Genomic DNA, 17,799 nt, shown 5'->3' with positions numbered 1-17,799 from the left:
CGATTGTGGCCACTTTGCATGGTTTCTATTTTTTTGTATAATTCATCACTTATGATTTAGCTACCCACAGGAGTGACTGCTGGCATAAGCTGCTTCATTTTCATTCATTTTCACCTGACTTCTACTGGTTTACAAAAATGCCTGTGGATCAGCTGATTTCTGAAGCAGATTCCACAGCTGTATCACTGGAACTTCAGTGCTGTAACATGGGTTACCCTTGATTCCTTGTTTCAATTGAAAATACTGAATAAGCTGGCAATTTCTGATATTTTATTATTTATATACATATTATTGACACTTGCCTGGCAAATAATAGTCTGTTTACAGGATGGTGTAGATATGGCAGGGAAAATTCTGCCTTGTATATCTCTTTACATTTAGTTGATCTCTGCTTCTAAATAAGAAAAAAAAATCACGTACTGTCAGCCATTTTTCAAAAATGTGCTTCTGATTTCTCTTATTTCCAATTGCATTTACCTGGTGTTCCCCAGGTCCACCTGCCTTTACCTAGTGTTCCTCAGGTCCACCTGCATTTACATGGTGTTCCTCAGGTCCACCTGCATTTACCTGGTGTTCCTCAGGTCCACCTGCATTTACCTGGTGTTCCTCACGTCCACCTGCATTTGCCTAGTGTTCCCCAGGTCCACCTGCCTTTACCTAGAGTTCCCCAGGTCCACCTGCATTTACCTAGTGTTCCCCAGGTCCACCTGCCTTTACCTAGTGTTCCTCAGGTCCACCTGCCTTTACCTGGTGTTCCTCAGGTCCACTTGCATTTACCTGGTGTTCCTCAGATCCACCTGCCTTTACCTGGTGTTCCTCAGATCCACCTGCCTTTACCTGGTGTTCCTCAGGTCCACCTGCCTTTACCTGGTGTTCCTCAGGTCCACCTGCCTTTACCTAGTGTTCCTCAGGTCCACCTGCCTTTACCTGGTGTTCCTCAGGTCCACCTGCCTTTACCTGGTGTTCCTCAGATCCACCTGCCTTTACCTGGTGTTCCTCAGGTCCACCTGCCTTTACCTGGTGTTCCTCAGGTCCACCTGCATTTACTTAGTGTTCATCAGGTCCACCTGCATTTACCCGGTGTTCCCCACGTCCACCTGCCTTTACCTAGCGTTCCTCAGGTCCACCTGCAGTTATATGGAAGAGAAAGGAGATGGGTTACTTTTAAAGGTGAAAGCAGCAAAAGAAAAACAGGCCCTTTGACCAAATGTACCTAATTCAATCATCAACTACACATCTACACTAATCCCGTTAACCAGTTCTAGGTCTGAAGCCATTTCAGCCTTGGCAATGTCAAGTGCCCATCTATTTACTACTAAAATGTAGTGAAGGTGCCCACTTCCGCCATTCAGGCAACATGTTCCAAATTCCAGTCACCCTCTGGGTTAAAAACAAAATTATTTCCCATTCCTTCAAAGTTTTTGTTGCCTACCCTCAACCTATGCTCGTTAACACTTTTTGCCTCTTTTACAGTGAAAACTTTTCTGTTATTTACCCTGTCTATGCTTCTGAGAATTCTGTACACTTCAACCAGATCCCCCTGTGGTCCAAGAAAAACAAGCCCAGCCTGCCCAGTCTCTCCACAAAACTGAAGCACTATAATGAAAGAATAAATCTGTGCATCAGGGTATCTCATTCACAGTCTTTGTTTTGAGATTCCCAGCACTGGAACTTATTAAATACAAAACAGTGCCCGATCTTCCCTTTCTTTCTGTTTAGTGCCTACAAGCATTGGAGTTCCTTCATGCGAACCAGGTCATACATCGAGACATCAAGAGTGATAACGTGTTGCTGGGAATGGATGGATCTGTGAAACTCAGTAAGTAACAGTTTGGCTCCCATCATACTGAAGCACTCCTCCTTACCATTAGTGAAAGGCTGCGTTTCATTAGGCTTAGATCTGGGAATTGAAAAGGAATTCGAAAGAATCAAAACTACAGATGCTGAAAATCTGGGGGGAGAAATGCAGTACTGGTAATGCTCAGGTTAGGCAGCAAATGTACATGAGAGAGGAGCTGGCCTAAGTTGATTGATAAGAGAATACTACCAGGGTTGACAGCAAAGCAGCAATGGCTGGAGTTTCTAAGAGCAATTCAGAAGGCGCTGAATACATACAGTGGCGTGCAAAAGTTTGGGCACCCCTGGTCAAAATTTCTGTTACTGTGAATAGTTAAGTGAGTAGAAAATGAACTGATCTCCAAAAATCATAAAGTTAAAGATGAAACATTCTTTTCAACATTTTAAGCAAGATTAGTGTAGTATTTTTGTTTTGTACAATTTTAGAGTGGAAAAAAAGGAAAGGAGCACCATGCAAAAGTTTGGGCACCCCAAGAGATTTGAGCTCTCAGATAACTTTTACCAAGGTCTCAGACCTTAATTAGCTTGTTGGGGCTATGGCTTGTTCACAGTCATCGTTAAGAAAGGCCAGGTGATGCAAATTTCAAGCTTTATAAATACCCTGATTCCTCAAAACTTGTCCCAACAATCAGCAGCTGCCTAGCACTCTGAAAATTAAAATAAATGATGCCCACAAAGCAGGAGAAGGCTATAAGAAGATAGCAAAGCATTTTCAGGTTGCCGTTTCCTCAGTTCGTAATGTAATTAAGAAATGGCAGTTAACAGGAACGGTGGAGATCAAGTTGAGGTCTGGAAGGCCAAGAAAATTTTCTGAGAGAACTGCTCGTAGGATTGCTAGAAAGGCAAATCAAAACCCCCATTTGACTGCAAAGGACCTTCAGTAAGATTTAGCAGACTGTGGAGTGGTGGTGCACTGTTCTACTGTGCAGTGACACCTACACAAATAGGACCTCCATGGAAGAGTCATCAGAAGAAAACCTTTCCTGCATCCTCACCACAATATTCAGTGTCAGAAGTTTGCAAAGGAACATCTAAACAAGCCTGATGCATTTTGGAAACAAGTCCAGTGGACTGATGAAGTTAAAATAGAACTTTTTGGCCGCAATGAGCAAAAAGTTTTGGCCGCAATGTTTGGAGAAAAAAAGGTGCAGAATTTCATGAAAAGAACACCTCTCCAACTGTCAAGCATGGGGGTGGATCAATCATGATTTGGGCTTGTGCTGCAGCCAGTGGCACGGGAAACATTTCACTGGTGGAGGGAAGAATGAATTCAATTAAATACCAGTAAATTCTGGAAGCAAACATCACACCGTCTATAAAAATGAAGATGAAAAGGGGATGGCTTCTACAACAGGATAATGATTCTAAACACACCTCAAAATCCGCAATGGACTACCTCAAGAGACGTAAGCTGAAGGTTTTGCCATGGCCCTCACAGTCCCCTGACCTAAACGTCATCGAAAATCTGTGGATAGAACTCAAAAGAGCAGTGCATGCAAGATGGCCCGAGAATCTCACAGAACTAGAAGCCTTTTGCAAGGAAGAATGGGCAAAAATCCCCAAACGAGAATTGAAAGACTCCTAGCTGGCTACAGAAAGCATTTACAAGCTGTGATACTTGCCAAAGGGGGTGTTACTAAGTACTGACCATGCAGGGTGCCCAAACTTTTGCTTTGGGCCTTTTTCCTTTTTTGTTATTTTGAAACTGTAAAAGATGGAAATAAAATAGTAATCTTGCTTTAAATATTAAAGAAATGTGTCATCTTTAACCTTATGCCTTTTGGAAATCAGGTCATCTTTTACTTGCTTAGCTATTCACAGTAACAGAAAATTTGACGGGGGTTCTCAAACTTTTACATACCACTGTAAGTGCCAAAAATGTAGTATTCTAAAGGCAGGATGATCCAACTGTGTGTGACAAAAAGATGTCAAAGCTAACATAAAAGCAAAAAAAAAGGACATATAATAGACCAAAAATTAGTGAGAAGTTAGAGGATGAGAAAGCTTTTAAAAACCAACAGAAGGCATCTAAAAAAGCCATGAAGAGAGAAAAGTTGAAATATGAAGGTAAGCTTTCCAATATCAAAGAGGGTACCAGAAGTTTTTTTGGATATACAAAGAGTAAAAGAGGCAAGAGTGGATATTGGACCGCTGGAAAATGACTCTGCAGGGATAGTAGTGGGGGACAAGGAAATGCCAGATGAGCTAAGTAAGTATCTTGTATCAGTCTTCACTGTCGAATACACTAGCAGTATCCCTGAAGTTTAAGAGTATGAGAATGCAATTGCTATTACTAGAGAGATGGTGCTTAGGAAGCTGAAAGATCTGAAGGTAGATGGTGGACTACACCCCAGGGTACTAACAAAACTTAACTGAAGAGATTGTGGAGGCATTAGTAATGATCTTTAAAGAATCACTATATTCTGGCATGGTCCCAGAGGACTGGAAGCTTGCAAATGTCACTCCACTCTTCAACAAGGAGTTTGGCAGAAGGAAGGAAATTATAGGCTAGTTAGCCTGACCTCAGTGATTGGGAAGATATTCACAGCTGAACAGGTGAGAAGACAGCTGAAACGTCTCTACCCAAGCAAGGCTGTAGGACCGGATGGTGCCAATACCAGGGTGCTCAAAGCCTGTGCCCCTCAGCTATGTGGAGTACTTTGCCATGTATTCAACCTGAGCCTGAGGCTCTGGAGGGTTCCTGTGCTGTGGAAGACGTCCTGCCTCGTCCCTGTGCCAAAGACGCCGCGCCCCAGCGGCCTCAGTGTCTACAGACCGGTGGCATTGACCTCCCACATTATGAAGTCCCTGGAGAGACTTGTTCTGGAGCTGCTCCAGCCTATGGTCAGGCCACACTTAGATCCCCTCCAGTTTGCCTACCAGCCCCGACTAGGAGTTGAGGATGCCATCAATCGTCTACCTGCTGAACTGTGGCTACGCCCACCTGGACAAGCCAGCGAGCACTGTGAGGGTCATGTTTTTTGATTTCTCCAGTGCGTTCAACACCATCTGCCCTGCTCTGCTGGGGGAGAAGCTGACAGCGATGCAGGTGGATGCTTCCCTGGTGTCATGGATTCTTGGTTACCTGACTGGCAGACCACAGTACGTGTGCTTGCAACACTGTGTGTCCGACAGAGTGATCAGCAGCACTGGGGCTCCACTGGGGACTATCTTGTCTCCCTTTCTCTTCACCATTTACACCTCGGACTTCAACTACTGCACAGAGTCTTGACATCTGCAGAAGTTTTCTGATGACTCTGCCATAGTTGGATGCATCAGCAAGGGAGATGAGGCTAAGTACAGGGCTACGGTAGGAAACTTTGTCACGTGGTGTGAGCAGAATTATCTGCAGCTTAATGTGAAAAAGACTAAGGAGCTGGTGGTAGACCTGAGGAGAGCTAAGGTACTGGTGACCCCTGTTTCCATCCAGGGGGTCAGTGTGGACATGGTGGAGGATTACAAATACCTGGGGATATGAATTGACAATAAACTGGACTGGTCAAAGAACACTGAGGCTGTCTACAAGAAGGGTCAGAGCTGTCTCTTATTTCCTGAGGAGACTGAGGTCCTTTAACATCTGCCGCACGATGCTGAGGATGTTCTACGAGTCTGTGGTGGCCAGTGCTATCATGTTTGCTTTTGTGTGCTGGGGCAGCAGGCTGAGGGTAGCAGACACCAACAGAATCAACAAACTCATTCGTAAGGCCAGTGATGTTGTGGGGATGGAACTGGACTCTCTCACGGTGGTGTCTGAAAAGAGGATGCTGTCTAAGTTGCATGCCATCTTGGTCAATGTCTCCCATCCACTACATAATGTACTGGGTGGGCACAGGAGTACATTCAGCCAGAGACTCATCCCACCGAGATGCAACACTGAGCGTCATAGGAAGTCATTCCTGCCTGTGGCTATCAAACTTTACAACTCCTCCCTTGGAGGGTCAGACACCCTGAGCCAATAGGCTGGTCCTGGACTTATTTCATAATTTACTGGCATAATTTACATATTACTATTTAACTATTTATGGTCCAATTACTATTTATTATTTATGGTGCAACTGTAACGAAAACCAATTACCCCCGGGGTCAATAAAGTTTGACTATGACTATTGGAGTTGATTGTTAAGGATGAGGTTTCGGGGTACTTGGAGACACATAATAAAATAGGCCAATGTCAACATGGTTTCCCTACAGAAAAACCTTACCTGACAAATCTGTTGGGATTCTTTGAGGAAGTAACAAGCAGTATAGACAAAGGACAGTCAGTGGATGTTGTGTACTTGGATTTTCAGAAGGCCTTTGACAAGGTGTCACACATGACGCAGCCATGGTATTACAGGAAAGGTATTAGAATAGTTAGAGTATTGGCTGATTGGCAGGAGGCACAACAGTATTGTGAGCAGTTTGGAGCCCTTTACGTAAGAAAGGATGTGCTGACATTAGCGAGGGTTGGAAGAAGGTTCACGAAAATGATTCCCTAATGAAAGGTTTATCATTTGAGGGCTCTGTGCTTGTACTCACTGGAATTTAGTAGAATGCAGGGTGATCTCATTGAAACCTATCAAATGTTGAAAAGCCTGTTTCCTATAGTGTGGGAGTCAAGAACCAGGGAGCACAACCTCTGAATAATGGTACATCTATTTAAAATGGAGATGAGGAACAACTTTAGCCAGAGAGTGGTGAATCTGGAATTCTTTGCCACAGACGGCTGTGGAGGCCAGGTCATTGGGTATATTTAAGGTGGAGGTTGATGGGTTCTTGATTAGTCAGGGCATGAAAGGTGATGGGAAGAAGGCAGGAGAGTGGGGTTGAGAAGAAAATGGTGGAGCAGACTCAACGGGCAGAATGATCTATTTCTGCTCCTCTGTCTTTTGGTCTTGTGTACAAAGAGAAACTTAATATTTCAGGTTGAATCCCCTTCATCAAAACATGTTATACATAAAACTTAAATGTAGTCTTGATATTATGTTACCGTTTTAACATTCTCAATTTGACTGATTTTCCAATGTTAAGGTTTCTTGGCTGAATAAAGATTGATGCTAATAACTGTGGAGACTAGGATTATGGCAAGTTGCACAAATTGTTGAAGTTGCACAATCCTTTCAACGCAGATCACCATTCTGTGTGTTGGCTAGTACAAGAAGATGTTACATTTTCTCTACATGTTACAAGGGGTGTTCTTTCCACAAACTACAACAGCAATTCAATCATGTTTCTCACTGAAGGAATAATATTCTGAAATCTGCTAATGACTTAAAAAAAACTCCCTTGTTTGTGTTTACTTGTTATCCCGGTAAAATATTTTAACATTAATCGTTTTGTTCTCTTTGTGCCCATAAAGCCGATTTTGGCTTCTGTGCCCAGATTACGCCAGAGCAGAGCAAACGCAGCACCATGGTAGGAACCCCTTACTGGATGGCACCAGAGGTGGTGACAAGAAAAGCTTACGGTCCCAAAGTTGATATCTGGTCGCTGGGAATCATGGCAATTGAAATGGTGGAAGGAGAACCTCCTTATCTAAATGAGAATCCACTGAGGGTAAGTCTACTTTCACTGGTGGTCTTGTATATGAAGATTTGAAGTATATTGTGATTATTAAGTCATCCTAATTTTAGATAGATGTCAAGGATCTAAGGTGCTTCCCACTGCTGAAGATAGAACGTGGAGATTTTAATGCATTCGTTTTTTATATTATGAAGACTTTCTCTGTCCCCTTCAAAGTATGTGGTTTAATATTTATTTATCAAGCATGGGATGATAATTGTGTGGAATAGACCTCACTGCAGATAGTGGAGACAAATGATTTGATAAAGATTGGAAGAATGAAAGTCACTGGGGAGGTGGGAGGGAGACAAGAGGTTTCATTGTCTTTGACTCAGCCAAAAGATCACAGAATCCTGTCTGATTTTGTATTTCCTCTCTTTCTATTGCCTCTTCTTTTTTCGAGGAAACAGGCCACTCACTATCTCTGCCAACCAGTTGGCACCCATCTGTATTAATCACATCTACCAATATTAGCCCATAGCCTTCTACACCTCAGTAATTTTAGACACTTCAGTGCTGCCAGCAACTCTGCTTTCACCATTCTCTCTGTCAATGCATTCCAGGTACCTGTCACTCTCTAGGTGGAAAAAATCCCCCTCTGATACTACCCCCCCCCCCTTAATTTCTAACCCTTGGTACAGTTCTCCTTTAGGAAAAAGGAAATTAAGAAGGCTAACTTGGCTGCAGGTACAATTGAAATGCAAAGCCCTAAGACCACCCCCTCCCCGTAACTCCTGACTTTCTTACTGGTAAATGTACAGTCTCTGAAAAATAAAATTGAGGATCTTGGAGCAAGGTTGCATTATCAAAGGGACATCAGGGACTGCTCTATACTTTGCTTCACAGAGTCATGGCATGTCATTTTGGACGCAGCGCTGCAGCCCAAGGGCTTCACCATTCAGAGCAAAGACAGGACAGCTGAGTCTTTTAAAGGTAGAATGGACAGGGTATAGTTCATGATTAACTCATAGTGATCCACCTGTGTGGCAACTCTGACTCGATCCTGCACATCCAACCTACAACATCTAGGTGCATATTCCTCCTTTGGCCAATGTCAGGCAGGTACTGGGGGAGCTGAGCACTGTGTTCAGCAGTCACGAAGCAGCACACGCTGATACCTTCCTTATCATTGTGGGGGATTTCAACCAGCCAGCTTGAAGAAATCTCTAAACAACTACCACCAACATATTACTTGTGGAACCAGAGGAGCCAACACACTTGACCATTGTTACACCACCGAGAATGCTTGCTGTGCCATCCCATGCCTGCACTTTGGAAAGTCCAATCACCTTTTAAAACTGAAAAAACAATTTCAAGTGAAGTTAGAGACAGAATCAGATGCACATGAGTTCTGGCAGGCTTTACAGGCCATTACTTCCCACAACCCGAAACCTAACATTGTGAGTGGCTATGGTATTTCACTTCCAGAAGAGCTCAGTGCCTTTTACGCATGCTTTTGAGAGGGAGAATAAAACTACACCTGTGCGATTCCCTGCAGCATCTGGTGACCACGTGATATCTGTTTTGGAGGCTGATGTCAGAACACCTTTCAGGAGGGTGAACCTTTGCAAGGCTTCAGGCTCTGATGGTGTATCTGACATGGCTCTGATAACCTGTGCCAGCCAATTGGCAGGAGCATTCAAGGCCCAAGAAGAGCAGGATGAGCTGCTCAATGGCTATCGCCCAGTTGGACTCACATCTGCTGTGATGAGGTGCTGTGAGAGGTTGGACATGACTAGGATTAACTCCTGCCTAAGCAAGGAGCTGGACCTGCTGCAACTTGCCTGTTGTCACAATAGGTCTATAGCCGATACAATCTCACTGGCTTTCCACTCAGTCTTCGAGCACCTAGACTGCAGCAATAACTATGTTAGGCTGCTGTTTATTCATTACAGCTCAGCGTTCAACACCATCAAACCCTCAGTACTAATCAACAAGCTTTTCTCATTGCTGCCATCAGGGAGGAGATACAGGAGCCTGAAGACACAGACTCAATGTTTTAGGAACGGCTTCTTCCCCTTTGCCATCAGATTTCCAAATGGATAATGAACCCATGAACACTACCTCACTTTTTTTTTAGTTTTTCGCTCTTGCACTATACTTTGTTATGCTTTGCAATGTACTGCTGATGCAAAACAACACATTTCACAACATATGCCAGTGATATTGAACCTAATTCTGATTAGGGCCCATTGTAAAGATCAGTAACTTTAAATCCATGTAATCAGAATGCAAAGCTAATATCAAAGTTCAAACTAAACTTGTTCTCAAAGTACATATATGTCACCATATACAACCCTGAGATTTATTTTCTAGTGAGCACACTCAATAAATCTATAATGGAATAATAACCATAATAGAATCAATGAAAGACTGCACTCTGTTCAACCAATGTGCAAAAGGCAACAAACTGTGCAAATACAAAAAGGAAATAATAAATAAGTAAACTATAAATATCAAGGACATGAGATGAGGAGCCTTTGAAAGTGAGTCCATAGGTTGTGGGAACATTTCAGTGATGGAGCAAGTGAAGTTATTCCCTTTGGTTCAAGAGTCTGACGGTTGAGGGGTAATAACTGTCCCTGAACCTGGTGGTGTGAGTCCTGAGGCTCCTGTACCACGTTCCTGATGGGAGCAGTGGGAAGAGAGCATGTCCTGGATGGTGGGGGTCCCTGATGATTGATGCTGCTTTCCAGCGAGAGTACTCCTTGTAGATGTGCTCAATGGTGGGGAAGGCTATATCCATGATGGACTGGGCCATATCCACTACTTTTTGTACGATTTTCAGTTCCAAGGCATTGGTGTTTCCATACCAGGTTGTGATGCAGCCAGTCAATATACTGTCCACCACACACCTATAGAAGTTTTCAGAGTTTTAAGTGTCATGCTGAATCGTTGTAAACTCCTAAGGAAGGAGAGGCGTACCGTGCTTTCTCCATAATTGCACTTATGTGCTGGGCCCAGGACACCTCCTCAAAAATAATTATTTGAAGTTGCTGACCCTCTCCACCTCTGATGAGGGCTAGTTCATGGACCTCTGGTTTCCTCCTCTTGAAGTCAATAATCAACTCCTTGGTCTTGTTGACATTGCGTAAGAGGTTGTTATGGCACCACTCAGCCAGCAACAGTGATAATGGTACAGTCTGACCAAAACAACACACCAGTATCCGATCCTTGCCTCGGCCCTAGTCTAACTCAGAGCTGACCAATGCCTTCAGAAGCGGCTCAGCAATCCAGTCAGTTCAAAGGTCAGACACAAGCAATGAATGCTGGTTTAGGCAGCAAATTCAAATCCTACAAACGAAGAATAAATAATTTAAATGACGATCATCAATTGGAATTGATTTATTTTTGTCACATGTACCAAGGTAAAAACTTTGTTATGCGTGCCATCCATACATATCATTTCAAAACATAAGTACTACGAGGGAAATACAAAGATGCAGAATGGTGTTACAGTTACAGAGAAAGTGCCATGTAGGGAGACAGTGAGATGCATGGGCCATGACAAGGGTAGATTGTGAAGGAAAGGGCTCATCTTCAACGTACAGGAGGTCTGTTTGAGAACCTAAAAGTGGCAGAGAAGCTGTCCTTGAGCCTGGCGGTGTGTGTTTTCAAGCTCTGTTCCTAAGATCCCCAGCTTTTCTCATTGTATCTGGTGAGACTTGTGTTCAATAAGGCATTTATGGCAGGTTGTTTTCTCGCACATTGACAGGTTCACAATCATTTGGGGAATATTAATTAAATGAAGCTTTTTGTAGTTCCTCTGACCTAGTTGAGATCTTTGCTAGAAACGAGGAGGAGGCAAGCAGGGTTCCATCTGGTCTAGCAACATTTCATTTATCTGTATACATTGTAGGCCTTGTACCTCATCGCCACTAATGGGACTCCAGAGCTTCAGAATCCAGAGAAGCTCTCTGGAATCTTCCGTGATTTTCTGAACCGCTGCTTGGAGATGGATGTAGAGAAACGGGGCTCTGGGAAAGAACTACTGCAGGTATTGATCCTATTTTAATTTGAAATTTCTAGCCAGTATCAATCTCTCCAAATGCTTGCTTTTTGTATGTAAATTCCCATTGATAGGTGTCCACATCCAAACAGATCTTTATTTATATGCATGTGTGCAAATTCTGCCATCATTCAGTGTTACCATTATTCATGAAGGATCTCTACGACTTCCACTAATATATTAGAATTTTGCTTTCCTCAAAATTAGAAAATTAATTCAGAGGAATCTGAACAACTGGATCCTTGGGAACTGCACTTACCTCCCCTACCTTACACATTCTGCCCATCATCTTTCACCCCTTCTCAGTCCACCAGCCAACATGGGCTGCTGTCTCACCACTCTCCCCCCCCCCCCCACACACACCCTTTCTTCTTTATGCTGGTCACCTCCCTTCTCCACTCAGTCCTGATGTAATTTCAACCTGAATCGCTGACAATCCGCCCCCTCCACCTGTTCAATCCTGTATCGATGCTGCTCAACCGTTTCTCCAGCCGATTGCTGCTCCAGATTCCAACATCTACAGTCTTTTGCATCTTAGAGGCTTGATAACTTCTCCCCTCCCTTAAGTTTAGCGTACGTCGTTGTCCTTCCTGTCAACCTAGAAGCTGGTCACTACATTTAACTAGTACTGTGCTAACTGTCAGTATTTTTTTCAATGGTATCGAAGGGTCATCTTTCTTGCTTTGTTCTGCAGCATCCATTCCTGAAGCTGGCTAAGCCCTTATCCAGTTTGACGCCGCTGATTTTGGCTGCCAAAGACGCGATGAAAAGCAATCGTTAGCTCTCCTCAATGACTCCCTTCTGCCCCAGAGATTCGGAATCAAGTATTACGGTCTGCAACAAAATGTCAGAGCAGCTGGCAGGCCCCACTCAGGCATTACACGTGCCTACCACCAGCTAACCCACACAAGCAAGGTCGATGCTGCTTTGATATTTCCAAACAAAAAGTGGTCCCTCTTCCTTCCCTCTACGTTTCAATACTTGAATTGCAGATTGAAAGACAGATTAGCTGCCGCCTCTGTGGAATTTGGACTTCTCCCAGCATGCAGTTCGCTCTGCCAGTTGCTTGTCTCCTAAGGACATTACGTACTGTATTGGGTGAGCGGGGCTTTGGGATGTTCTGCTTAATGCCTTTTTATGTATATTATGTATCTTAGTGGCGATTTGCATTAGGATTCAGGAGAGAAGCTGTGTAGCTGTCTTTTTTTTAAAAGAAAAGTTTTATTGTTTGTACTAACTTTCTGGAGTTCTGACTAGTCACCAGCACTGACTGTCGGGACCAAGTACCAGCTTCCTCCATGTTTGTGATCAGTGTGATGAAATTATTTTGATGTTAGTCACAAAATGCCTTGATGATTGGTGTGCACACTCGAAAGAGAGCTGTAGGAGTTAAATTTTTCTGTGGCTGTAATTGGGCAAATGTCGACGGATTCAAACTTGCAATAAGATGCTTGGCCCAAGTTATCCTAATATTGTTTTTGCAGTGGGACCTTCTCTGCATTGATGCCAGATTCCCCTCATCTTCATATTGCAGCCACAACAATGCATTAAATTATCTTAATGTTGGGTGCATTCATTGATGCTACACTGACTCCTAAGGCTTCTGCTGATGGAATGAGTTGAATGTTTAGTATTAGAACAGGTTAATTAGAATCTTCAAGTAGTATTCCCATCTGATGTACACAGGTGCTTACATTGTCAATGGCACAGACCCAAATGCCTTTCAATGCCCCAAAGTCTTATTTATTTTCATTAAAAAGAAAATTGTTTTGATTTATTTTCACTGTTGTTTAAAAACTGCGATGTGTTTACAGTAACAGTGGTTAATGCATCAGGTTTCTGTAGAATGCGACCTCTGCATTTTCAATCTTTTGCACTGCACCAACTATGTGCAGCCCCAGAGAGTGATGAGTGCAGTAACTGCATCCAGAGAACTCCTGATGTTCATACACTTCTCATTCTACACTGTATCCTTTGCAGATACCCCCTTCCCGTGTGCATCTTCTAGCTTTGTTACTGCACTGCACCCAACCTCCATGGATACACTGTGAAAAAAATGCATCATTGCATTGCAAACTTACCACTGTGCATCGCTGCACAACGAAAACATTGCATCAAGCCGCACTCCATGCAGCACACTGCACATTTCATATGGTCCCACACAATGTACAACATCATACATTGTCTATAAGCAAAACAATCGTTGGGAATGTGAGATGGGACACATGGAGAGCAGAGTTCTCATGTCCACTCACTGTTTGTGAAAGTAGTTACAATAAGATGTAGTCTCCAGGGAAGGGATGGGCCAATTCAGATAACCGGGGTTGTCCTTCTACCCTGACCTGCCTTTCAGAACTGTACAGAACCACAAGGCAGTGATGCAAAAGTTCAACCATTCAACACACTGTGACTGTGGCAAAATATCCAATGGATAGTACTCCACACACCTCACTGGTGGTTCTGATAAGAGTGTTGGTGAATTCTGTGGCTAAATTACTGCAGTATTAAAGGAGAAACTATAACAAAGAGATGAACACATCTATTAAAGTGCCTAACAGTAGAGTCTGATTTTACTGGGAATTTGGGGTTTTGGACTCTTTTCTAATTAATACTAAAACAAAATAAAATTTTTAGATAACACAAGTGTGTAACTTTCTGTTATTGTATTTAATCGTACTGATATTGAGAACATGGCTCACAGAAGTAAGGTCACTTATTGGACTTTATGAAGATGGGGCTAGTCATGAGAAGATCAGCTAAGTTGATGTGCATTATTGATTTAGTGCCCAGCTCTTCATCCTTGGAAAATTGCTCAAGCTGTGCCTGGTTAGTTGGCGGCGGACAGCAGTCTTGAGATCTTGCCAGAGATGTTCGATTGGGTTAAGGTGGGGATTCTTGACTGGGCCACTCAAGGACATTAATTTTTTTCGTTTGAAACCACTTCATGCTTGTTCTAATGGTGTGCTTTGGGTTGTTGTCCTGCTGAAAGACTAACTTCCTCCCCAGTTTAAGCTTTCTGGCAGAGAGTAGCAGGTTTTTATCCAAGATCTCTCTGTATTTAGCAGCATTCATCTTCCCATCAATCCTGAGCAAATTTCCAGCCCCTGCTGTTGAAAAGCATCCTCATTGCATTATGCTACCTCCACCATATTTTATTGCAGGTATGGCGTTACCTGATGCACAGTGTTCGATTGACACCACACACACACACAGATTTCTACTTCTCTGTTATCATTTCCATGACTTGTCTTGAATGCTATTTTGTTTTCATTTTGGTTTGGTCTGTTGAATATCTACCATCTGTTGGCCCTTACAGAGAAAGTGGTTATTTATTCTTATGAATTCATTGAAAACAGGTGATCCTCAGTTTCCATTAACCAACTGAGTGAGTTAGCAAGGTAATGTATTGCACCTGAGGAAAGTCAGTGTTACAATTACAAAAGGGATGAATACTTTTTCAGTTTTTAATTTTTAGTAATTTGACAGGTATTGGAATTTTGCTTTTGATTTATCATGATACACAATGTTTTGTAGATTTGCTCAAAAATCCTACTTCAATATATCTTATACTTAGAAAATGAGAGTAAAATCTGAAAACAGTTGTAGGGCTGAATGCTTTTTCAAGCCATTGTGATACAATTTAAAAGAAAACACAAGTAGAACAAAACAGTCAATTATAGTGCAAAGTAGTCATAGTGGCATAAGTGATCAACATTTCTGACGATCTATCCTGGGCTCAACATATTGATACAGTTGCAAAGAAGGCCTAAGAGTGGCTATATTTCATGAGGAGTTCGGTATGTCACCAAAGACTCAAGCAAATCTCTATAGATGTACCATGGAGAGCATTCTAACTGGTTGCATCACCGTCTGGCATGGAGGGGTCACTGCACAGGATCGAAAGAAGCTGCAGAATGTTTTAAACTAAGTCAACTCCACCATGGGCACTATACTGCCCAGCACTGAGGTCACCTTCAAAAGGTGATTGCCTCAAAATGCAGCAAATATCATTAAGGAACCTCATCACCCAGGACATGCCGTCTTCTCATTGCTACCATCAAAGAGGAGGTACAGGAGCCTGAAGATACACAATCAATGTTTCAGGGACAGCTTCTTCCCCTCTGCCATCAGATTCCTGAATGGACAATAAATTAATACTACCTCACTTTTTCTGCTCCTTTTGTACTTTTTTTTAATATATATATATATATTTGTTATTGTAATTTATCGTTTTTAAAAATTATGTATAACAATGTACTGCTGCCGCAAAACAACAAATTTCATGATGTATGCCAGATATATTACACCTGGTTCTGATAGTATTGTTAAACTGTAGTGATTAGGGTTTTTCCAGTTGGTTCAAGAACCAAATAGTTGAAGGGAAGTAGCTGTTATTGAACCTGGCGGTGTGGGACTTCAGGCTTCTGTACGTCCTGCTCAATGAGAGCTGCAAAAAGATGGCATTCCCTGGATGATGGGGATCTTTGATAGGTGTGGTTTTCTTAAGGGCCTCCTGTTGATATGACTGATGGTGGGAAGGGATAATGTGCATGATACACAAAGTTCAAAGGAAGATTTGTTGTCAGAGTACATGCGTGTCACCACATAAAACCCTGAGATTCTTTTTCCTGTGGGCATACTTAACAAATCTATAGAACAGGATCAATGAAGGAGAAAGAGCATAGTAGACAACAAACTACAAATGCAAATATAAATAAATAACGAGAGCATGAAACAACAAGATAAAGAGTTCTTGCAGTGAGATCACTGGTAGGAACATCTCAATAGATGAGTGTAGTTATCCCCTTTTGTTCAAGAGCCTGATGATTGAGAAGTAGTAACCATTCTTCAGCCTGGTGATGTGAGTCCTGAGACTCTTGTACCTTCTACCTCAAGGCAGCAGCGACAAAAGACCATGACCTGGATGGTGAGGAACTTTGATGACGGATGCTGCTTTTCTACAACAGTGTTTCATGTAGATGTGCTCAATGGTTGGGAGGGTTTTTACCCATGATGTAATGGGCCAAATCCACTACCTTTTGTAGGATTTTCTGTTGAAAGGTATTGGTGTTCCCATACCAGGCTGTATTGCAGCCTGTTAGTACACTTTCCACCACACATCTGTAGAAGTTTGTCATGCTGAATCTCCGCAGACCCCTGAGGAAGTATAGGTGCTGTCGTGCTTTCTTTGCAATTACATTTATATAATGGGTCCAGGACAGGTACTCTGGGATAGTGACACTTAAGAATTTAAAGTTACTGACCCTCTCCACCTCTGACCCTCCAATGAGTACCGGCTCATGGCCCTCTGGTTTCCCTCTCCTGAAATCTAATATCAGTTCTTTGGTCTTGCTAACATTGAGAGTTTGTTGTTATCGGCCAAATTTTGAATCTCCCTCCTGTATGCTGATTCATCACCACCTTTGATATGACCCACAACAATGGTGTCACTTGGCTGAGCTCATTACTCACTGCAGTTTCTTACTTTCTAATTGACATACTGGACCATGATGCAACTAGACAGGATACTTGCACAGTACACCTGTAAATTTGTTAGTTGACAACTGAAACCTCCTTAACCTCCTAAGAAAGTAAAGATGCTGGTGTGCTTTCCTTATGATTACTTCTATGTGCTGGACCCAGGATTTGATATGTTAACATCAGGAATTCAAAGCTGCTGACTCTAGAGTGCCTGTTTCCCCCAGTGTAGACTGCCGCATGGCTATCCTCCTTCCTTGTCCTGAAGTCAACAATCAGCTCTTTAGTTTTGATGCTGAGCGAGAGGGTTTTGTGGCTCCACTCAACTAGGTGACCTATCCCACTCCAGTCAGCTGACTCATCACTGCCTGTGATTTGTCCAACAATTGTGTCATTGACAAATTTGAGGAGGATGGCATCACAGATGAGGTGTTTGGTGAAGGTGACTCGGTTGACCAGTTCAGGAAGATAAGAAGGAAGAGTTTACCACAGTCTCACAATATCTGTGTGACTTACGTGAAGGCCATTTCAGCACTGAAGACCAGTCAGCAGTTAAAATAAAATTGTTTAGGGCATGTGGGCATTAATTGAACAGGTGACAATGGTAAGAAAAGTTGCTGGAGTGGAAACTCGCAAGGATAAGGGGTCATATTTTAAGGAGATACAAGCATCATAATTATCTGGGAGTAGTCTTTCAGCCCCTTGAGACTGAACACCACATCCCTGCCTACCAAGTATCCAAGTTTCTCTGCCTTAAAAATATTCATAAACTCTGATTTTTTTTGCCACCTTTTACAGAGGAGAATTCCAACCTCAGAGAAAAAAATGCCTTGTCTGTGTGTAATTGTTATAAAACAGTGACCTTGAATTTCTTCCATTCTTCCATTAAAGGGGAGATATGGGTCATCTAAGGG

At 42.7% G+C, this 17,799-nt stretch overlaps 1 protein-coding gene across 3 annotated transcripts in view; it reads left to right on the top strand.

The window, feature by feature from the left end:
• Positions 1 to 14,070, top strand: part of LOC134345472 (serine/threonine-protein kinase PAK 2-like) — a 93,961-nt gene extending 79,891 nt beyond the window's left edge. For 2 of the 3 annotated variants that reach the window (XM_063046178.1, XM_063046179.1), the window contains 4 exons: positions 1,720 to 1,819; positions 7,196 to 7,392; positions 11,258 to 11,395; positions 12,102 to 14,070. In XM_063046178.1, the coding sequence (XP_062902248.1) occupies positions 1,720 to 1,819; positions 7,196 to 7,392; positions 11,258 to 11,395; positions 12,102 to 12,188 (522 nt within the window). In that variant the 3' untranslated portion in view covers positions 12,189 to 14,070. The remainder of the gene's footprint in view (positions 1 to 1,719; positions 1,820 to 7,195; positions 7,393 to 11,257; positions 11,396 to 12,101) is intronic. The other variant, XM_063046177.1, reaches the window with a different exon arrangement.
• The last annotated feature ends 3,729 nt before the right edge of the window (positions 14,071 to 17,799 follow it).

Source organism: Mobula hypostoma, chromosome 4, assembly GCF_963921235.1.
Source record: "Mobula hypostoma chromosome 4, sMobHyp1.1, whole genome shotgun sequence".
Taxonomy (NCBI): domain Eukaryota; kingdom Metazoa; phylum Chordata; class Chondrichthyes; order Myliobatiformes; family Myliobatidae; genus Mobula; species Mobula hypostoma.
This window is presented reverse-complemented; position numbering and strand designations above follow the sequence as displayed.